Source organism: Acomys russatus, chromosome 12 (genome assembly GCF_903995435.1).
Source record: "Acomys russatus chromosome 12, mAcoRus1.1, whole genome shotgun sequence".
NCBI lineage: Eukaryota > Metazoa > Chordata > Mammalia > Rodentia > Muridae > Acomys > Acomys russatus.
Genome location: NC_067148.1, coordinates 129,147 through 151,538, shown reverse-complemented (window position 1 = coordinate 151,538; position 22,392 = coordinate 129,147). Strand labels below are relative to the sequence as shown.

The 22,392-nt window shown below is 37.5% G+C and overlaps 1 protein-coding gene across 2 annotated transcripts; it reads left to right on the top strand.

The window, feature by feature from the left end:
* The first annotated feature begins 9 nt into the window (after nucleotides 1–9).
* Nucleotides 10–20,480, top strand: Bivm (basic, immunoglobulin-like variable motif containing). Of its 2 annotated transcripts, none has more exons than XM_051153761.1 (9): nucleotides 10–523; nucleotides 5,865–5,991; nucleotides 6,906–7,001; nucleotides 7,497–7,601; nucleotides 7,817–7,911; nucleotides 14,569–14,701; nucleotides 16,249–16,332; nucleotides 17,767–17,863; nucleotides 18,812–20,480. In XM_051153761.1, the coding sequence occupies exons 1-9, from the start codon at nucleotides 49–51 to the stop codon at nucleotides 19,103–19,105; spliced, it is 1,506 nt and encodes a 501-aa protein (XP_051009718.1). In that variant the 5' UTR covers nucleotides 10–48; the 3' UTR covers nucleotides 19,106–20,480. The 2 variants fall into 2 exon arrangements, with proteins under 2 accessions (XP_051009718.1, XP_051009717.1); XM_051153760.1 differs by having other exon boundaries at nucleotides 16,246–16,332.
* The last annotated feature ends 1,912 nt before the right edge of the window (nucleotides 20,481–22,392 follow it).

The following is a 22,392-nucleotide window of genomic DNA, read 5'->3' as shown; positions in this document are numbered from 1 at the left end:
AGGACTGTGGCTTCTTCTTAGGAACAGAGTCATCTGTAGTTGCTTTCAATGCCTAACATTGCAGAAGTTGGAAGATCCACTGATTCTGGACATGGCGAGCAGAAATCAGAGAACGAGTCCTCAGAAGAGGGTCTACAAGGTGCTGTACAATCTTTCTGCACAAGTGCCTCGGGAGCACGTGTGGGCCCCAGAGGAGATGGGCATTATCCTGCAAGTTGTCCAGTGACTCATACTCGGGAAAAAATTTATGCCATCTGTTCAGACTACGCCTTTCTCAACCAGGCAACCTCAATCTACAAAACTCCCAACCCAGCCCAGTCTTCTGGCCGCCCTCATAATACCTCGCTTTCTGCTGGAAATAGCTCAAGATATATTGGTATCTCAACTAATACATCAGAAATAATCTATAATGAAGAAAATAGCTTGGAAAACTTATCCACCAACCTGGGCAAGCTACCTCTAGCATGGGAAATTGATAAATCTGAGTTTGATGGGGTGACTACAAATTTGAAACACAAATCAGGTAAGAGGGACCTATGAAGTTTACAAGTGACAACAATCAGGAAACAAATGCCATCTATTGCTAAATCTTGCAATGAAATGTTTTCTATTGCTGAACAAGGAGCATTGGTACAATCTTGTCTGTTGGTGTAGTGTTTCTTCTTTCTTCCTTCCTTTCTTTCTTTCTTTCTTTCTTTCTTTCTTTCTTTCTTTCTTTCTTTTCTTTTCTTCTTTTCTTTTCTCCTTTCTTTCTTTCTTCTTTTCTTTCTTTTCTTTCTTTCTTTCTTTCTTTCTTTCTTTCTTTCTTTCTTTCTTTCTTTCTTTCTTTCTTTCTTTCTTACCATAGTTAGTCTGTGACTGTGTTGCCCACAGAAACTTCTAATCTTATGTGTGAATTTAAAGGGCTGTGAAAATCAAAAAGAATGAAATCTAAGTATTAAAGATAAGGAAACAATAGTTTAGAAAAGGCTATTGACATGGCTAGATTAATACTGTTATTTTATAGTTTTGTAGGGACATGTCACGTTTTCTAATGTAGGAGATATTAAGACATTATTGCATTGAAAAATTTGAAAGCAAAAACAACATGTTTTGATGAAAATCTTGATTTTTTTTTGTTGCTACAGTTTTATAGAATATTAACTGAAGAAAGATCTCTTTTCTTTCAAAGATCTCTTTTCTAAACTGTATTTTAAACTCCATTTTATTGCTCACATGTATATGTTTATAAGGACCTGTTTATATTTCTTTCCAAATTGATACTTATTCCAAATTTTAAAAGAAAAAATTCTTTGCTATCTCCTTACTCTGTTTACAATGATAGGTCTAAAACTTCCAGATGGCAAGGAAGTTCATTGTTCAGTTAGACCTGGCATTGATGTATTTTTGTGAAGGCAAACTTAAAAAACACTTGTCCTAAATAAGTTGATGATATGAACAGAGACAGAACAAGGTCATAAAGCATTCAAATTGCTTTAAATTTTGGACAACAGTGAACCCATAATTATAGAATTCTTTGTCATATCAAAATTTTATCAAGATTACTTAAGGATTCAACATATAATGAAACTTTCTATATATAAGATTTAGTATATATAATATATAAGCATATAAATATATATTTATATTTAGAATTTTATATAATATAATATTTTATATAATATAGAAATAGAAATAAGAATGGTTATATATAGATTTGGAAATATATGTTCATTACTATTACAGAAATATGAAAGGAAATTCTAAATCACTGGGAATAAAAGCAAACATTATCTTTTAATGACTACTTAAACAATGATAACAGCCAAATTTGAGCACCAGAAAGGCCTCTATCTACATAGAATAGCCTGTGTCCTCACAATGTAAGAGGATGGCATCACTTAGGGTGCAGTGTACTGGAGTGCTCTTGACTTAGAAGTTTACAAGTGAAAACAATCAGAAAACAAAAACATACTTTTCACTTTCCTAGAGTTAACAGTAATGCAGGGATTACATAAAGTAGGTGCCACTATTCTAATTGCATAGGTGAAGAAATTGAGGCTTAGAGGGGATAAATCTCCTGCCCAAAGTTGCACAGCCAGATAGATCAAGGATTATTTTACTGGTAGTCATTCTGATGGTTTTATAAAGACCTCTGAACTCCTGTTTGTGCCTTTCTGAAGCCAGTTGTTCCAGAGACTGTTGTGTGAATGCATAATCCTTAGAGGACTGGAACGTTTTGTTTGTGTCAGTGTTTATGTGCAATGTCTTTTTAAAAAAATATTTTGCTATAGGCTTGAGAATTAGTGCTATTCAGGTCTCTTAAAACAAGCTGGGGAGTGCGTTCTACCATTTTCTGTGGGTGTGTAGTAAGATGTAAAAATTTCTAAGTATAATAATTATGGAATTGTCTTACTGAAAATTTTGCTATCTCCTTTGGGGGCCTGAAGGTGTACTTTTCCTCTAGAATCTATTGGTAGAGTCTTTAGTGATGATTCATTCTTCACTCTTGGTCCTTTTTGCCCAACCATGCCCCTAAATGATGCAGGAACGTTTTTCAGTTGCTGGTCACTGGACTGAGGAATGAGTGTTAATTACCTTGCTATGTGTTGAAATTGACCAAAATTAAGTGTTCTTTCCTTTCTGGCCTTTCCTTAAAATGTGCTGCCCTTGTGGAAGTCTCCAGAATAGCACCCTGTCACTGTGTTTGCTGCCTTGGTAGAAAACAGCCTCCCGATGCACTCTACTCTCCATGTTGACATTTTAAAATTGTGGGTTGAAGCTCTGTTCCTAGGAACACTCACATTTGTAATCTTTATGCTTCCTTCAAGAACTGACCCCCGTTAGTCAGGCGTGATGGCAGTTATCTGAAATCCCAATACTGTGGAGGCTGAAGCAGAAGCACCGTGCATTTGAAGATAGCCTGAAATACATAGTAATCTCCAGGCTAACCCACACCACATGAGGAAACCTTACTGGGAGAAAAATGTTCCTTTTACTAATATGGAATGTATTTCAGGACCTTATTATGAAAACTGCTTTGATATTGACATGGTTGTCCCAGGTTTCTTTTGATGTTTGTGTGGTATGTCCTTTTCCATTCTTTACTTTTAGATCTAGAAATTACATTGCTTTACAGCTTCTGTTTCTCACTTGCAGAGACTTGGTATCTTCATTTATTACTAGAGCACTTTACATCATCTAGCACAGTTATAATATCTACTTCAAAACCTTTGCAGATTTCAAAATCTGGCTTAAGGTAGTAGTTGGCCTTATCTTTCCTTGAAGGTGACTCATTTTTTAGTTTTCTTCACATGCTATATTGTTTTTTAATGTATCCTGGATATTAGGACTGTTGTATCATCTCTGGTATATTACCCCAACAAGCAAGCAAGCAAGCAGATGGCAGGCAGGCAGGTAGGCAAACAAGCAAGTGAACTAGCTAGCTGGCTTTCCCTCTCTTTTCTCTTCTCTCTTCCTTCTCTTCCCCCCTCTCTGTCTCTCTGTCTGTCTCTGTCTCTATCTCTCATCTTCCCCCCATTGGTTGAACTGAAATTACAAGCTCTCTTTTAAAGAGAGTTCTGTTGTTGGGTTGGGCCCATTATCCCTGGCTGTGTAGGTTGGGGTCTACTTTGTGCATATATGGTCCCGGTCTTAGCACAAGATTTGGGCCTCTCATTCTTTGACAACTTTCCTATTTTCAGGTTCCTTCCTACCTCATTGGATGGTGCTTGGTGCCCAGAACTCTGTCATGTGCTTCTGTAAGGAAAAGCAATGGTGGATCTTCTTCCTTTCCTATCTCCCTCCCTTCTCTTTTTTCTGGAGACAGACCTCTGGCTATGTACTCCAGCTTGCCTTTTAATTCTTTTTATTTAAATCTATTTTATTTTTACTTGATGTGTATGGGTGTTTTGCTTGCATGATGTCTATACACTATGTACATGCCTCATATTCTTAGAGGCCAGAAGAGCATGATGGGTCCTCTGGAGCTGAGTTATAGATGGTTATCTATCATGTGGGTTCTGGGAGCTGAGCCAAAGTACTCTGAAAGATCAACTAGTGCTCTTAACTCTGGAACCATCTCTTCAGCCCCCAGCCTATAATTCTTAACCTCCCTGCTTCAATTTCTTGAATTCTAGCACTACAGGTGCATGCCACTGCACTAGTTCTGAGTTTTCATTTTTCTTTCTTTATATTTTTCTCTGAATAGCAGGATAGTGTGTGTGTGTGTGTGTGTGTGTGTCTGTGTGTGTGTGTGTGTGTGTGTGTGTGTGTTTTATTGGGGAGGTCCACGTAAGTATTTAATGGGTAGGGTTGGAAAAAATGATTGAGGGGTGGTGTAGAACAATGGAAAAAGTCACTGTGATCGAGTGACATGACAGAAGTATGAGGGGCTACTTTTGTATGCTGTGCTGTGATCTAGCTTCCACTTTCTTCCTTAAAGTTCAGTGACATGTCAGCTATAGAACCAGATCTGCTTGTAACATTATGGAGGTCTCTGCTTACATGCAATGTGTTTGCTCATTTAGTTCAGGGAGAATCACAGCAACATACACACCAAAAGCAGCACAGGGACAAATTCACAGAGCTCAGTGAGGAGTGACAGCAATCTGGGCCCACTGAAGCCACAGACTTTGATGTTTCATTAGTCTCACAACTTTCAGTGGCTGGGAAAAGAGGCAGAAGAGGGATCCCCAAGGAAAGTCACTTTTCTGTCTTCTCTCTGAGATTCGTTTTAACAGAGAGGGAATCTAGCCCAGTGAGATTTAGTTCACATTGGCAAGTGGTTGTTAAGCTCTGAAACATTTTGTGTTCTCTGTGTCTATATAGACATATAAAGAATAAACAGGAGGGGAAATTGTGTTCATTGTTTTAATGCTTTACAGATGCCCCTTGTGTGGCAGGATTTCCTGAGTCTTAGCTGGCTGGAGAAGCTACATGGCTATTGTTTATGGCACTGAAATAGATCTCATGATATGAGTCTGTAAGCAGGCATGTACATAATCTGTGTTTGATAATCAAAAATAAAATATTAGCCTCAATTAATTTACACATGAGATTTGATTATTTCATTTAAAATAGGTGATGTCAGGAAGATATTAGTGTAGCTGAAATGAATGTTAACATTTTAACAAAACAGCTTTAGGTATTATTAATATTTTAATATGCATATGTTAAGTGGATAAAACATCAACATGGTTCAGAAATGAATAAATACATCAAAATTAAACAAGATAAATGCTCCCTCCCGGTTTTGCCTTCTTTTGCCCACTTTCCATATCTCTCCTTCCCCAGTACGCAGTCATTTTCTGTCTTTGGAAAGCTCGTGTTTATGTGTGTGTGTGTGGGGGGCGCAGGGTATACACAGAAGGCGCCATGTTTTGCATTCTGGTTCCTAGTGCAGTGTTTTATTTTAATAATGTAGCACATGCTTCACTCTACATTCCTTTCAAGTCCCTGGGGCCTAGAGTTGTTATTGGACAAAATGTTATCATGCTGGATCCAGTGTTGTAATAGAACTATGTTAATGTGGGTTTTATTGTTTTATATGAAGGATTCATTTTGAGGAAAGTGGTCTACTTTATTCTTTCCTGTTCATAAGTTGAAATTGTAGATGTCACTAAAGATTTTGTATTGGTTATTTTAACTAGTTCTAAGATGCTCGCTCTGGACTTGGATATCTTGATTTGGGTGGTTCAAAATTTTTTTTAATTCTCTTCTTGCTTTCTCTCTCGAAGTCCAGAAGTCACAGGCATTACTTTGGGATGTTTGCAAATACTAAATTTTCAGAATGCATGGCAGTTTCTCTCTACTTCTGTTGTAATGTATGACATGGTAGCTTAGTCTATTTGAGCAGTTTTCTGCTTTATTCCTTTGTTCTTTAGGCAATGCAAAGAAACAAATTTCCAAGAAAAAAACTTCAGATAAGAAAGGGCGACATCAGAGGGAGTGTCCCCACCATTCTCCTCTTGAGGATGTTAAACAGCGGAAAGTGTTAGACCTCAGACGATGGTACGTGGCCATGTCAGCTTTTACTATCCAGTCTTAAAAATACATAATGTGACATTAATTTTGCTGAGTATAGGTTAATAAATTCTATTTATTATGAATACCTTTAGTTTCACAATTGTGTCTAAATACTCCAGGTATATCTCAGATTTTGGAAGTAGACTGAGCTCCACCAGCCCTAGCCAATCAGTCTTATTTTGTGATTCCCTTCTAGTGGTAAGCTATATTGAATGATACTTAAATTTGGTATAATAGTTTCTCTGGTTGTTCTGTGTTGAAGAATTCTCTAGTAAGTGACTGGTAAAATTCATCATGTATCTGCTTGTTTATCATGGCCCATGAATCTCAACTTGGAACCTTCAGCTTTCTCTTTTTGACTCTCTCTTTCTGGAGGATTTTGTGATTTTCTTTTACAACGTTAGTGACAATTCTGTTCTGAGGTTTCCTGCCCAGGGGTTCATGTGGATGTAGTGGGTGATAAAGGGATGTGCTTTTGGTCTGAGTAGAGGAATCTCTGAACCTCTCAACATGAGGGCAAAAGGGTTTTCTTTGTCTCTTCAGTATTTCAGAAGTTTCAAATGATCCTGTGCCCACTCAAATAGGAATTCACATAGAAATTTGAGTGGTTAGTATTAGAATTTATATATCAATAAGTTCTTTCTTGGTTTGAGTAAGATGTGTGTTAGTAGGTCACTAGCCATAATGTAGCTTTTTTTTTTTTTTTTTTTTACAAAACAGATGATTTTTCTCTCATGGATTTTTTTATGTGTTTAATTAGTAGGAAATATTTTAAACAAATGATTTTATACTGCATTAAAGTTTGTACTATGGTCATATTTAAGTCACTTATAAGATACATATTTCTGTTCTGCATATTTTGTATTCATTCAAGGGAAGGAAACTGTTTGCTTTCTCAGGTACTGCATAAGCCGACCACAATACAAGACTTCATGTGGTATCTCCTCATTGATTTCTTGTTGGAATTTCTTATACAGCCTAATGGGATCTGGAAAGTAAGTATGCCAGGTTACTGCTATCACTAAACTCCATCTCTGAAAGTGTTTGAAGGAAACCAAGTGTGGTGGTGCACACCTTTAATCCTAGCACTGAGGAGGCAGAGGCAGGCAGATCTCTGTGAGTTTGAAGTCAGGTTAGTCTACCTAGTGAGTTCTAGGACATCTAGGGCTCCATAGTGAGACCTTGTCTCAAGAAGCCAGTATGTGTGTGTGTGTGTGTGTGTGTGTGTGTGTGTATGTATGTATGTATGTATGTATGTATGTATATATATATATATATATATATTGCTTGTTTGTTTGTTTGAAGGTACCTTTTGTAATGGAATACTCTGAGAGTAGATTATAAGTGTTTTAGGTTAAAATATTTGCATGTATTCTTTTCAATCAAATAAATAAAATATATCGCTAAACTGTTTTCAAGCTAACACTGAGGGATTGGGTTTGAGTATGATTGGAACTGTGAAATTAAAGGAAGTGTTTTTTTTTTAATAGTCTCCCACCTATTACACAAGAAGACGCATTACATATTTTGGGCTTCCAACCCCCATTTGAAGAGATTAGGTTTGGCCCTTTCACTGGAAATACAACACTCATGAGGTACGGAGCTGCCACTTAGAGACAACACCTTATTTCTAATTCTGTGAAGTGATAATGCTGTGGTGTTGTGGACAGTAAAAGACAGACATTGGTGCTGGGTTCCAGGCTCCCTTAGATGTGCCATGTGTGGGCTGTGCTTAGGTTTCTGTACAATTAAAACAGTGGCCCATCTGTGATATGAAACTATTGCTATGAGCAAATCTTCTTATTTTCAGATGGTTTAGACAAATTAATGACCACTTCCATGTGAAAGGATGCTCTTATATTCTATACAAGCCTCACGGGAAGAACAAAACAGCTGGAGAAACTGGTAGGTGAAAATGAACACACACACACACACACACACACACACACACACACATACACACACACACACGTCCAAGTCCAAGCTTAGCTATAGTGTTTCCTGGAACACCAAGTAAACTCTCAACAGTTTGATGTTTTCATACCTCTTTATCTAAGAGGAAAATCATGATAGTAATATGTAGGGTACTTTCAGTATACAGTTCAATATTTTTACCCCTTCTGATATTTCTATTTAGATGTTAGAATTTTAAGGCATGTTGTAAAAACTGCTCTTAACACACTGATTGTATTGTTTTAGGACCTCATTATGTATGTGTACACATGAGAGTAAAACTTCTAGGAAAAAGCATGAAATTTGAAGCTCATTTTAAAACAGAGTGAAAACATTTGAGGACATGTAATGCTGGATTGGCATCAAATGATGACAAAAAATAACATGGTAACAAACTGTGAAGTGACAACATCCTAGTGTAAAACATTCTTGCTTTTAACAGACATATTAGGGAAGTTTGTCTTAAAGATTATTTGTTATATACTAGTTGAATTGTTTTTATTGTTTAATGATTTCAACTTTTAAATGGTCACAATAAACTTTGAATTTTATGGAGTAGACAGCTATAAGGTTCTGTTAAAGAGGAAACTTTTCTGACTTTCCTTGAAATGGAAGACTTTATTCAAGATTTTTGCAATAGAGTATTATGATAGGGATTATGTTTAGCCTTAACTTCAAAGACGATAAAGGTGAATGGAGTGACAGATGGGTGATAAATTCAAAAGTTTGTAGGACATCAAGAAACTATGGGTAGGCACATAAATTTAACAACATTCTCAAAATATAAAAATATAAGTAATAAAATGCAGCAAAATGACTCCAGAGAGCTGGTTTAGTATTCATAATTTTAAGATTTTTTTTTTTTTTACCAACTGTGTTGTCCATTTTGTTTTGGAGCATAATTTCATTAGAGATTTTAGTGTAAGCATCTCTAGAACAACAGTACTTGGTTTACTTTCCAATGGTCTAGTTCCTTCTGTTCTCCATGATGTATTTGTAAAATGAGTGGATGGATGTGAATGTTGTTTTGCAGTTTCCTGATGGACTAAGATGTGTTAGGATGTTTGGCACTGGGAGCCTCTGATTTCCTTTACTTCTGTGTGCACTTCCGTACACGTATGCCCAGCTTTATTTGTAGATTGGAATAAACTCTTTTCCTTTACAAGCTTTAAAAATTAAATTTGTAAAAAATTACATTTATTCGTGTATTTATTTCATGTTTGATCACAGAATGACCTGGTTAGTTTTCTCCTTTCACCATTTGGGTCCTGGGGATCAGACTCAAACCAGAGGGCTTGGCAGCAGGTACCATTACCTCCTGAACCATCCTTCTGACAGCCCCATTTTATTCAAAGGAAAGGTCATGGTTTCTTCAAATAAAGTTTAACAACATATTTTACGAATTTTGTTTCTTTCTCTTCTCTATCAGTGCTCTCCCCAACCTCCTGCCCCTTTTGTAGCCTGGCCCCATTTCTGAAATGTCCCTGGACAGTTTAGCCCCAGAATCCTATTACTATCTATTGGCCTTCGGTATGTGTTACCATGTGTTTCATCTTTTTAAAGTATGTCTTGCTCTGTGCCCACAGAAACCATAGCAAGTAGCCTTTTGATTCCATCTATGATGTACATCACCAATAGTTATACTCAGGTGGGTGGAGCATTGGTATTATGCATCTCTCCCTCATCTTGTCCATACTTTGTCTTGTAGAAGAAAGAGTTGCGAAGAAGGGATTTCTTCTTCAGTGGTTTCTGGGATATTCAATGGTTAAAACCATGCCAGATAGTATTGCTTATTTAACAAATACTCTGAACCACACCATTTCCCCCGTCTGTTTAGACAGATCTTCACAAAGGACTTTCAGTGTTCTTGGGAACTGCATATGCTGTACTTAGTAACTTTTTGGTGCTTAGTGATGAACTCAGTACAACTGGGCCCTCAGTAGTAACTGTAAATGGAGCTCTTTATAGATTTTTTTTTAACCCTGGAGATTATAAGAAAATTTAACAGCACATATTTAAGACTGCACATATTTTTCTGAGACTTGATTGATCACACTGAAAGCTTACACTAAATGTTGACAACAGTAGTTGTCCAGAGTCAGAGTACTGACTCATGTTGCAGTGTCAAGGTTCACTTACAAATTTAATTTAGGCTCAGGAATTTATTTATTTTTATGTTAGTGTGTTCACTACTTTGCTTAACACAATACCAACCTCTACTTTCCTCTACATATATCACACATATTTTCCCCTTGACCACAGTTATCAGTAGTCTGTAGTCCTGAGCACATCTATATTAAATCATGTTTCTCTCACCTCCAGTATTCTTCCAAGTCATATTAAACAGTTGTTTTTAACCTGCAGTGTGGCTACGCCCCGTTCCATCTTAGAAGCTCTCTAGGCTTGTGTACAGATAGAACTCCATAGTACTGATATCATGTGAAATGAATATAGAGTGGACTGTCATTGCTGCCCTCATGTGCCTGCTGTATTTAAAAGGCATCAAGTGGGAAGGGGCCTTGCAGGACAAGATATGCTGCTTGATTACTTATCATAGGTCCAGAATCTTCCTCTTACTTTCAATGTATATAGATGTATTCTCAGTTATCTTCTAGAGTTATCTAAGGGTCTTCTGCAGAAGGACAAGTTCATACTAAACCAAATCAAAGAATGTAAAGTGCTGACAGTTTATTGGAGTGAGAGTTATAATGCCAAAAGGGCCCGAATCCCATTGGCATCAAGTTGTCCACTCCTTTCAACTCTGACCCTAATTCTTATAGCTTTGTTTACATTCTGTCTGTCCATTGTACAGCTATGGAGATGGTTGTTATGTGACTTGGGTTTTAGGTTTTTAGGTGCCTTCTGGTATAGGGGTATACTGTGAACCTAGTTTCACTCAACAACATATATGTCTTCTTATCATAGATCATTTCCTTGGGTAACTACCTTATGATTAAATGCAGAACTGGTTTTTTTTTTTTTTAGAAGGTGATCTTTTCTCTGATTTTGTCCTGAAATTGTAGGGGTGTCTGACTGTAGGCTTTCTCTGTTATACCCCCATGTTCTTAACTAGTGGCGTGATGTTTCCAAGTATGTTCCCCTGCAGATTTGCCTCCCCTTATGCCCTTTCCTTTGTCTAGATTGCTGAAACCCCATCTCTTCATCAATGTATCGTCCATCTTTAATGCTACCCTTTCTTGACTCCTCTGATTTCTATACCTTTTGGTGACACTGTACTTTTATACCTGCACATTAGCTGTTTCATCTTCCATGCTAGAACTTGTCTTGTTCCCATATGGTATCTAATAGAGTTACTAGGTACTCATGAGTTACATTAAAATCTCCACGTACTCTAAACTAGCTGCTTTCAAAATACTGTCTCTGGATGTATCACCTGGTAACTTGTTAGAAATGCAAACTATTAGTTCCCAACCATAGAATTAAAAGGCATCTACTCAGACTGGGCTCCAGCCAGACCTATTGACATCTTTACAAAGTGGTATCCAGCCTCTTTACTAAGAGTTTGGTTGTGCATTAACAGAGACACAGTCATTTTCTAATTGTGCTCAGCTAAGACCTGAGGATTCTGCAGAAAGGCTTTGGAGGGAAAGGGAGAGGGTGAACAGAATTCCTTATACACCTCTTTTTTCTTTTCTTTTTTTTCTTTTTGGCTACAGCAGCTCTGCTTTAAAAATAAATTTGCTGATCTTGAAATCATCTGTAGAATGTTATGTACCTTGGAAAAACAAGAAAAAACCACCCTGTTATTAGAAATCATGTATATAGCCAGACAGTGGTGGTGCACACCTTTTATCTCAGCACTTGAGAGGCAGAAGCAGGCAAATCTCTATGGATTCAAGGCTAGCCTCATCTACAGAGGGAGTTCTGGGACACCCAAGACACACAGAGAAATACTGTATCCGAAGAAAAAGAGAAGAAATCCTTTATAAATACTATATATCATATTTAATAACCTAGAAACATGGTTCCATAGAAGGAAACCCACATCATGGTTTCTGGAAAACTAGGATATGGTAAAGGAGTGTTTTCAGCAGACAAAATTATGTGAGTTCCAAGGAGAGCAGACTTTGTTATGCATCTCCTCTGGCCCTAGAATCCTGAATATATTATAGAGCATAAAAGTAGTTACCACACTAATGAAGTTTTGTGTTACATTTATAAGGAAAGCCCTTTTCTCTCTCTCTCTCTCTCTCTCTCTCTCTCTCTCTCTCTCTCTCTCTCTCTCTCTCTCTGTCTCTCTCTCTCTGTCTCTCTCTCTCTCTCTCTCTCTTCTTTTGTCTTTCTCTCTCTCTTTTTTTTTTTTTTTTTTTTTGAGACATTGTTTCTCTGTGTAGCTTTGGCTGTCCTGGAACTTTCACTGTAGATACTGTAGATCAGGGTGACCTGGAATTTACAGAAATCTGCCTGCCTTGGCCTCCTAATTGCTGGGATTAAAGGCATGTGCCACCACTGATGGTAAAAAGCTCTTTTATTCAATATGTCTGGGTTGCCACACATATTGGTTTAGTGCCTGTAGTCCTGGCACTCAGGAGGCTGAGGCAGCAGGACTTCTCTAAGGACAAGACCAACTGATGCTTCATGTTGTGTTTAACTCTAGCCTGAATTACAGAGGTATGGCTCTGTCTGTGGCCACGCCTCTCTGCATGAGCCCAATCTTGTCTCATCTCAGAATCAGGGTCTGGCCTGGTTAGAACTTGGGAGACAGAGTGAGACTCTTGTCTCAAAAAATATAGTAAGTTATCAGAACTTACACTGTACACTCACTGGTAAAGTGCCTCTTATGACTAAAGGCTTCAAGTTCATGAATTATTGCAAAACTATAGCTTCAGTTAACAGAGAAAGCTTAATTTAAACTTAAAAAATTTCTGGAGTTTTTCAAAAGCAATGATAGTTATAGACATTGTTTCACAACATTTTAGTATACAAAGAGTAACGTTACAGATTTTATCTTAGTTTACCATCTGGAAGCTATTTATGATCATGTTTGTTAATGGAAATGAAAGACCGTGCTGAATTTATTTCTAAAAATTCTTCATCTAATCTGCCAAGGGGGTCAGCTTTTCAAGTGTGAGGGAATACAACTGAAACCTACAGAATGGCTGATTATTATTAGTCTTTGAAAAGTAGATATTTTAGTAGAGAGGGCTCCTTATCTGTGCTGATCTGCCCAGAAGTGAAAATCTATGTGGAATGCCTTGATGGAACTTCAGAGTAGAAACCAGAAACATTAACAAGTACAGAGTCCTCACCACAACTCCTTGTAGGGCAGTCAATCTGCCTCTGGGGAGCTGCTGCAGACACTGCCTGGCAGAACTTGGTAGCCAGAAGCTATTTTCAGTGTTCAGTAAGTCCAGCACTGTGAACAGCCAGTGCAAGCTTTCAGTTCTTTTTAGGGTTTCCAATTTTAATGGACTACTTGTTAATGAATAATTTAATTTCTTCCAGGAATGCAAGTTAATGAAACCTCAGTTAATGGCTTTGAGTGCTGATAAAAACTTGTTTCTTATGCTAGTACTTTGGAAATCACATGACAACTATTACAGTGATAGGCAACAGATGAGGAGAAACAGTTCAGCTGCTGCCTGACTGCAAAGCTTCTGTCTTTGATCTGTGTCGTGTGTGTAGAAAGCTGCTTGTCTTACTTAGAGTTTCTATTGATGAGATGAAATCCATGACCAGAGTAACTTAGGGAGGCATTTGGCTGATGTGTCCTGGATCACAGTTCACTGAGAGAATCCCAAGTGGGAACTCAAAAAGGGCAAGAACCTGAAGGTAGGAGTGAATGTAAATGCCATAAAGGAAGACTACTTCCTGGCCTGTTCCCCATGGCTCTCTCAGATTGCTTTTTAATAGAACCCAGAACCACCAGCCCAGGGGTGGCACCACCCACAATGGCCTGACCCTTCCCACATCAATCACTAATTAAGAAAATGCTCTACAGGCTTGCCTGCAGCCAGATCTTATGGTGGCATTTTTCTAAATTGAAGCTCCCTCCTCTCAGATGACTATACCTTGTGTCAGCTTGACATGAAATGAGCCAGCACAATGAAAACGTGTGTTATTGTGTGGCAGGTATGGTTTTTTTTTGCAGCTTGTTTTTATTTATATGCATTAATAAGCTTTAAGTTGGATGTACATGCTACATATAGACACCGGAATGTCTACAATTTAATTTCAAGTTTCTTCTGTAAATCTTCTATAGACTTTGTTTATATGTGTAGAGTTTGTAGATGTGCTTCACTTGGGAATGCTTCACTTGGGAATGCTCATTTAGAATCTGGTAATGACAGTTGTCCACAACTAGAAAAGTTAAGACTGTGATTATGTACAGTTACTGGACTTTACACACCTATTGAATTTCTTAGATAACATGGTGTATTTTTAGAAAGTTCTAGTAAGCAAGGACATATTTCACTACTAAGTTTATCTAAAACTAAAAGTAAATTCATTCTCAGCCCCTCATCAAAACTCAAAATGTCAGTGTATTCCAAATTGTGTCTTTTCTGTTTTCCAGCTCTTAACTAGTCCTCTGTGTAAAATGCAGACTTTGCTTTGTGACCCTCAGTTTGTCTGGCTTTGTCTTTCTAGCTCCAGGGGCCTTGTCAAAGTTGACCCGAGGACTGAAAGACGAGTCACTGGCTTATATCTATCATTGCCAAAATCATTATTTTTGTCCAATTGGCTTTGAAGCAACCCCTGTTAAAGCTAATAAAGCATTCAGGTAAGCATTTCCATACTTGATAAGGGCACTTCACTAGGAAAGTATGTTATATAAAGTGCTTTTGGCAATTAAACAAATTCTAGGCTCTTAGAGATTGCGGAGCTTGGTAATATGTTTTGTTCACACTGAGTATGCATATGTATTGCAGGACTGATTGCACTGAAAGCTGTTGTTCAGTCATTGTATGAGAGTGCCATCTGAAGTAGCACTTGTATAACTACTTTATAGATGCTGGGGCCTTCATATGTTATCCCCACTGTCCTCTCCATTGTCCTCCATTACATGCTCATGTCTCAGGAGCTACAACTGAGTACATTAAAAGCACTTTCTGTGCTCATAATGAAGAAGAGGGATTTGTCAAGGTTTTTCTTCAAGGAAAGTCAGGGCCATTTTTATCTCATGGTTAAATTTGCCTCTTCCTTTTCTAATCTGGTTTCTCTTTTTCTTTCTTCTTTTTAAATTATTATTATTGTTGTTATTATTATTATTATTTGGTTTTTCGAGACAGGGTTTCTCTGTGTAGACTTGGCTGTCCTGGACTTGCTTTGCAGACCAGGCCTTGGTTTCTGCTTCTTGAACAACATGTTTTCACACATACATGAACAAAACAAGGGTGCTGAGTTTGAATGTTACTCTTTCTCTTTACCAAGTTCCTTCTTGAGGGAGCTGAAAACAGAGGTTATTGTTAGCAACAGATGAAAATGAAAGCCTGTCTCACTCCACTGATTTTCTGGTTGAGTCACACTTGGCTTGGTGGGCTTGGTGACTGAGGAGGATGAAAAGATTGCTGGCCCTTGGAAGTTCTCTCTTCAGTAAGGGCCCAGAGTCTGGCTGGAGACATGGCTTAGCCTTTAGCGTAGTAGGGTTTTTATGTCCTGGAAGCCATGGGTCACTACAGACCCACTCAAGAGACCTTGGATGTGGTGCCTTAGGGAACCTGAACCAGGTGAGCAGAAACTGGAGGATTCAGGAGGCTGAATACTGCTTGTGTATGAGGAACAAGAATAACACTGCTCTTTCTCTCCAACTCCTGATGTGCTCTGTCCATTTTCTGAAGTGAGGAGGGCCCTGGTGCACTATTATGATTCAAAGCTATGATTTGACTTTCCTTCAGGTGCCTACCAAATGTAAAACACTCTTTGACTTGCACAGCTCCATTCTTTTGATAGTTGGATTTCACCAGTGAATGCCTGTGCCTATGAACCACCTGAATCTTTCTTAAATCCCCAGGCTCATTTCCTGACTCAAATTACATGAGGGATGGGACTGGAACATTGTATGTTTAAAATCATCATCTTCACCTCTGATCCAATGGGGTTAAATGTTGAAACATTTGTAATTCTAGGTTTTGAATATGGAAGTAACTAAGGTTTAAACCTAATTCCAGGATTTCTTGAATGACCCAAACCTAAATGCTGGTATCCATTCTAGATTAACAAAGCCATATTTGAGTTTTAGTGTATGTTAGTTGAAACAGCATAACAGCATAATGCGGGGAGTGAATGCCATTTACTAAGCTGACTGTGAATGTATTTTCTGTTTAGCAGGGGCCCTCTATCACCACAAGAAGTAGAATATTGGATTTTAATTGGCGAGTCAAGTAGAAAACATCCTTCCATCCACTGTAAAAGGTATGTTTCAGTAGCTTTTATTTTTTTCTTTAAGTAGAGTAATATTTCCTTCACTGAAAGCACAGATCAAAATTGTGTAACTAGGTGCATGTAGATAAATGTGCACAGCTGTGTGGCCATTACTCAGTCATAGTGCAGCCCATTCACAGAAAGTTCTGCTATGTTCTATTTCTCTCCAGCCCCACAGACAGTCTGTTGTACTTTCCCAAAACCACAGATGTGCCTTTCCTGTTTTGGAATTCTAGGAAAATGAAACTCTATTTTTTTTTTTTTGTCTGCTTTTCCTTTTAAGTAACATATTAAGATTTTTTTTCTCTAAAAATATTTAGAATTGGTTCAATTTTGCGAAAATTCTTGATGCACTTTTAATTTTAAAAATCTTGCCTGCCACTGGTGATGCATGCCTTTAATCCCAGCACTTGGGAGGCAGAGGCAGATGGATCTCTATGAGTTCAAGGCCAGACTGGTCTACAGAGTTAGTTCCAGGACAACCAAGACTACACAGAGAAACTGTTTCAAAGTACCAAAATAAATAAATAAATAAATAAATAAATAAATAAACAAACAAATAAAGCCTCTTTAGAGGCTTACCAGGTATAGGTGCTTGCATGCAGGCCTGATGATCTGAGTTTTATCCATGAATCCACATGGTAGAAGGTGAGAACCAGTTCCTGATAATTATCCTCCAAACACCACACATACACTATGGCACCTCCATCCACCTGCCTGTCCTTTCTCTCCCTGTCTGTCTCTTTTTCTCTCCCTTTCTTCCCTTCTCTGTCTTCTCCCTCATCTGTGCATACACACAGACTGATACAATCTCTAGAATTCATGGTTTAGTTTAGAGAGAATTGATATCATTATGACTTGGGATCTTGAAATGGCAAATTGGTCAATGAGGCAAAAGCATCCTGTGAACCAAGGGATTCAAGGCCAGCTTATGCAACATTTAAAAATCCAGCTCCACACCCCCTACCAAGATAATAAATAGACTTGATTATAATAGTGTGGCATGCCACTGCTTTAGCCTGCAAGATATCATCTGATAGGTTACTATGTAATAGAAACCAATTATAAACTGAGAACATTGAAAGTATTTGGATATCCCCAACTGTAACACACACAAAAGAAGCTTTTAAAAGCTAGTCTAGCATGGTGGCGCATGCATTTAATCCCAGCACTCGGGAGGCAGAGGCAGGCGGATCGCTGTGAGTTCGAGGCCAGCCTGGTCTACAAAGTGAGTCCAGGACAGCCAAGACTACACAGAGAGACCCTGTCTCGGAAAAAAAAATTAGTCTATGGATCAATGCTGACCTAGGAGAATAATCAGCAATTACTGCTGTGATATATTGTAGCAGCTTACTCTTGGAAAAAGTTTTATTACACTGGTACTTTGGATCCAAATATAGAAAACTGTTCTTTTTCTTATGATAGATGGGCAGATATTGTCACTGATCTAAACACTCAAAATCCAGAATTCTTAGATATCAGACATCTGGAGAGGGGGCTGCAGTTCCGTAAAACAAAGAAGGTAAGAACATTACTACATTGGAAGCCACTACCCAAATGACTAAAATGCAGTATTTTATTAATACTCCTGATGTGGTAAATAACAGAAACACAGTTCAAACTACCTTAGTGAAAAACTTAAACTTTAAACTCGTAGCCAAGGAGTCATAAGGAAATGATACCCTGTACTGCAGGGATGGCAGAAGCCAAGTGGCTCAGAATGCTAACTATTCTTATATTGGCTGTGTTGTATTCAGTGCTTTTTCCCAATATTAATTTCTTGCATACTAACTTTCAATTTATGACTTATATTTAGGCCTAGATTGAGACTTACCTGCCTTTGCTGAATTCTAGTCTTGGCCCAACTTGGGTAAATTATGGTCAGAAGGCAGAGCCATGTGTTCAAGCATGACTGCAGAAACAAGTTCTCAGAAGCAGATATTATATAGATTGAGTAGGCAACCTTTTTTTTTTTGTCTTAACACAGTGATAAAAGAATAAATGAAGCTGGGTGTGGTGGCACATTGCCTATAATCTCAGCCTAGGTGAGAAGATAATGACTTTCTTGCTACCCTACGTAAGCTATAGAGATTATGTCTGAAAAATATTTTTGTATACACACACACACATACACACACACACACACACACAATATGAGTATTTTAAAAGAAGGTGAGGAAAGAAAATAGACCACATACACAGAAAAGGAAAAGCATGACCTTAGTGTATGAGTCAGGTGTATGGGGCCATGACTGTGCTGAGTCTAGGCTGTGGAGAGGCTCATGGGACAGGAGTGCTCTGGTCCCTAAGGGCTTTGATACACTGTAAAGGAAAAAGTGAGTATGATAGTATGCTCTGAGTAGTGTTTTCAGACATGTGAAAGGATAACACCGTTACCCCAAGGGAGTCAATAAATTATTTTTTCTTTATTGTTTTCATCTTTTTTTTTTTTTTTTTTTTTGCTTCTCAGGTTGGAGGAAATTTGCATTGCATCATAGCATTCCAGAGACTCAGTTGGCAAAGATTTGGCTTTTGGAACTTTCCATTTGGAACCATTACACAAGAATCACAACCTCCCACACATGTCCAGGGAATTGCCAAATCTGAGAGTGAGGACAATATCTCTAAGAAGCAGCACGGACGCCTCGGCAGGTCCTTCAGTGCTAGTTTCCACCAGGACTCAGCATGGAAGAAGATGTCTAGCATCCATGAGAGAAGGAACAGTGGCTACTGCAGCTACAGTGATTACAATGGCAATGACTGACCATGCTGGAAACTGAACCACTGTTGTCACCCACACAGCTGTTATGTAAAGGACTGCATTAAGACTTCATATGGTTTTATAAAATCTATCAATAGGAACAGATCTTGTGGTACAAAGCATAACCTGTAGTTCTCTAGTAAATAAGCCTACATGGGATTACAATGGATGGTTTCCAATACTCAGGCAGGTAAACAAAGATTACTGCCCTTTTAAAGTTAAAAGTAGATAAGCAATCTGGACAATGAGTTTCACAAAATCCAACAAAATAGTAACTGCTTCAAAGCAAATACACAAAGGCATTTAACAGTATCAAAACTTGAACTACTTAAGCATGAAGTGATTTATTGAAGCTTGATTCCTAGTCATTTATTACAGTTACTTTGATTCCTAAGATCAATTTGCAAGGCACCATCTGCCCTTAAAAAATGGGGGCTGTCAAGTTCTAGTTTTTTGCTTATAGTTAAAGCTCATTTAAAGTGATCTTGCTTGTCTGGTTGTTGTTTCAGAGCTGGCAGTATCCATCTCACCTCTTTGCTTTCCTTAATAACTGTCTCAGGATTCTTGACAAAGAAGCAGAAAAATACTCAATAACCTGACCTTTTCTATAGGTGCAGATGGGTGACTTAGGGCACTGATTCTGATACGCTGAGTTGGCACATGGCTGTGAAATAGTTATGCAAAAACTAGGTCTTGAATGATGTCTGCAGGTCTAGAACAAACCTTGCTTTATGCATATAGTTACAGAGCACTTGGAATCCAGAGTTTCTATCTACATGGTAATATGTGCAGTGAGATCTGATACTTAATTTGTCTCTTAATGGAGTAATGTGTATTATGCAGTACTGAAGACATGTTGGCAATGTCCAGCTCAGTGTGAGGACAACTCTCTGTATTATCAACTCTGAGTTCTTTCCTTTTGTGAAACATTCAAACAGTTGGTTGTCTGAAGCACGTGTTAAATATTTCAGAAGTGTGAATTCAATATTCAAGCTTCTCTTTAGCTGCTGTTGTTTTATTTTTGCCAAGGTGTGACTTCTATGATGTTTTCTTTCGTGTAATAGGCTCATTCCAGGATTCAAATCAGTAACGTGGTGATTACAAGGTGCTGAGAATGTTGGAATATTGCAATACACCTCAAAGAGAAGTTTCAGATTTTTATTTTTAAAAATCTTTTGTTTTTTCTCTTGAATTTTATATGTGTATCCACTCATACATGTTCAGCATACAGCATATATATAAAAAATGGTCCTATTTCTGAAGAGATTATTTAGCTTGAATGCAAGGGACTAAAAGACTTGAAGGTTGTTGATTTGTTACTTCATACTGGAGCTTTTTAAATGGTTTCATTAAATAAAGTTTTGTTTTCTACTTTTAATTATGAACGTTAATGTCTATGTTTTAGTTAGGATGTTTCCTCAAAACTGTGTGAAGCATATGATAATTTGTTAATTCTATATAATTAGTGTCACAAGAAATATCTTGCAACTTTTATAATCAATGAAACAAATGTGAAAGTTCACTGACTTCTATTCCAATTCTTGCTATTTCACCAGCGCTTGCATACTGATTCTCTAGAACTTCATTACAGGATATGGAAAAATTTTCATATTAGTTTGAAGAAAGTGAGGTTGCAAATTTTGTGATCAAGTGTGTTTTCAATGTAAACTGTTTTTAAAATAACTTTAAAGAAATAGGCTTGAAGAGCTAAGAAGAAAAAAATCCAAATGGAAAATAAAATATAAACCTTAAGAGCAAAATGACAGTTGGGAAAACAGGAAGAGTTTATTTCCTACATACCAATTATATGCTTTATAAAAATACTGACTAACATGTGATCACTTAAAACTTCTGCTTACAAATTAAAAAGTTACTTAGAGCACAGAATTCTTGAATTCACTGGGAGGTTTTTTTTTTTGTTATTGTTGTTTTTTTTTTTTGGAGAGGGCACATGGGGGTATGTAGATAAGAAAGTATGCATATTTACTTTAGAAAACTATTTAATATTCCAGCTCTATTTGATTTGTTAGTCAACCCTTCTTAGAAATACTCATAGACTTTTAAAAAATGAATGATAATGATTGTCTCTGAGATTACTGGCTGTCTCACCTGTGAGATTATGTCTTTTGGTAGTGGTTTTCAAGAACAGATATACTAATGAGTATAGTATTTAGAATAGTGGTTAGGGGAAGGAAAGCTCTTTATATCCTATAATTATTATTTTGAACATTTGTTAGTTGATTAGCTTATAGTGTTTGTTAAATTGAAAAGAGTAAATATGTCAACTATAGACTCCTTGGTTGCTATTCTTCCAAAAGCATTTCATATTCAAAATGTACTGCTCTGGCTTTAAAAGCATGCCTAGTACTCAAATAGGCACACTGGCAATTTTTTTTTCTGGCTCTCAGAAATTTAAAAAATCCCTTAATTATTCCTTTACTCACAATAACACCAGTTACAGGGCTATATCCCATCATATTAAACAAGTGTAGCAACTGTAATGTTTTCCAATGCTTTGCTTCAGGCATGGGATGAGTGTAGGCAACTGCTCCAAGATCTACGGTACTATTTAACTCAGTTTCACTCTTAGCAGTTCTACTCTGCCAATCTTTCACTTAAAATTAAAACAAAAATCCTGCTCTTAACACCATCAGTTACTAGATGTTTTCATGTGAAAACTCAGTGCAACCTCAGAAGTTGGTGGTATTGACATGTGCCAGCTAAAATTGAGGCTTTCACTGATGAAGCATCTTGCCTAGGATTACAGAGAATATTGCTTTGCTAGAACTTTCATAATAAAATACTGGGTTGCTTAAAAACAAGTGTTTCTTCTCCTCCTCCTCCTTCGTCTTCTTTCTTTCCCCTCATGTTCGGTAGGCCAAGACAAAATCTTGGCAAGTTTGGTTTCTTGTCTCTTAGACTTGCAGATGGTCACCCCTTTTGTCCTCCCATGGCCTTTCTTTTATTCATGGGCATCCTTGGAGTTTGTGTTCCAACTCCTTCTTTATATAAGGATAGCAGTTATACTGGCTTTAATGCTACTTTGATAGTCTCTCAGTGTGCATCTATATGGCGATAGGAATCAAATCTGTGAACTTAGCGTGTCTGAATGTTTGTGGTCTCTCACTGATCATGACTATGTTAAACACAATGGTTTTGCTAAGTACCCCCAAATGGCCTTATTATTATGAAAGTCACTTTCTAAACATCACTTTGGCTAAGGCACATTCTAAAGTACTTGGAATTATGTATTCAACATGTGCATTTTGAATTCAACATGAATTCTGACC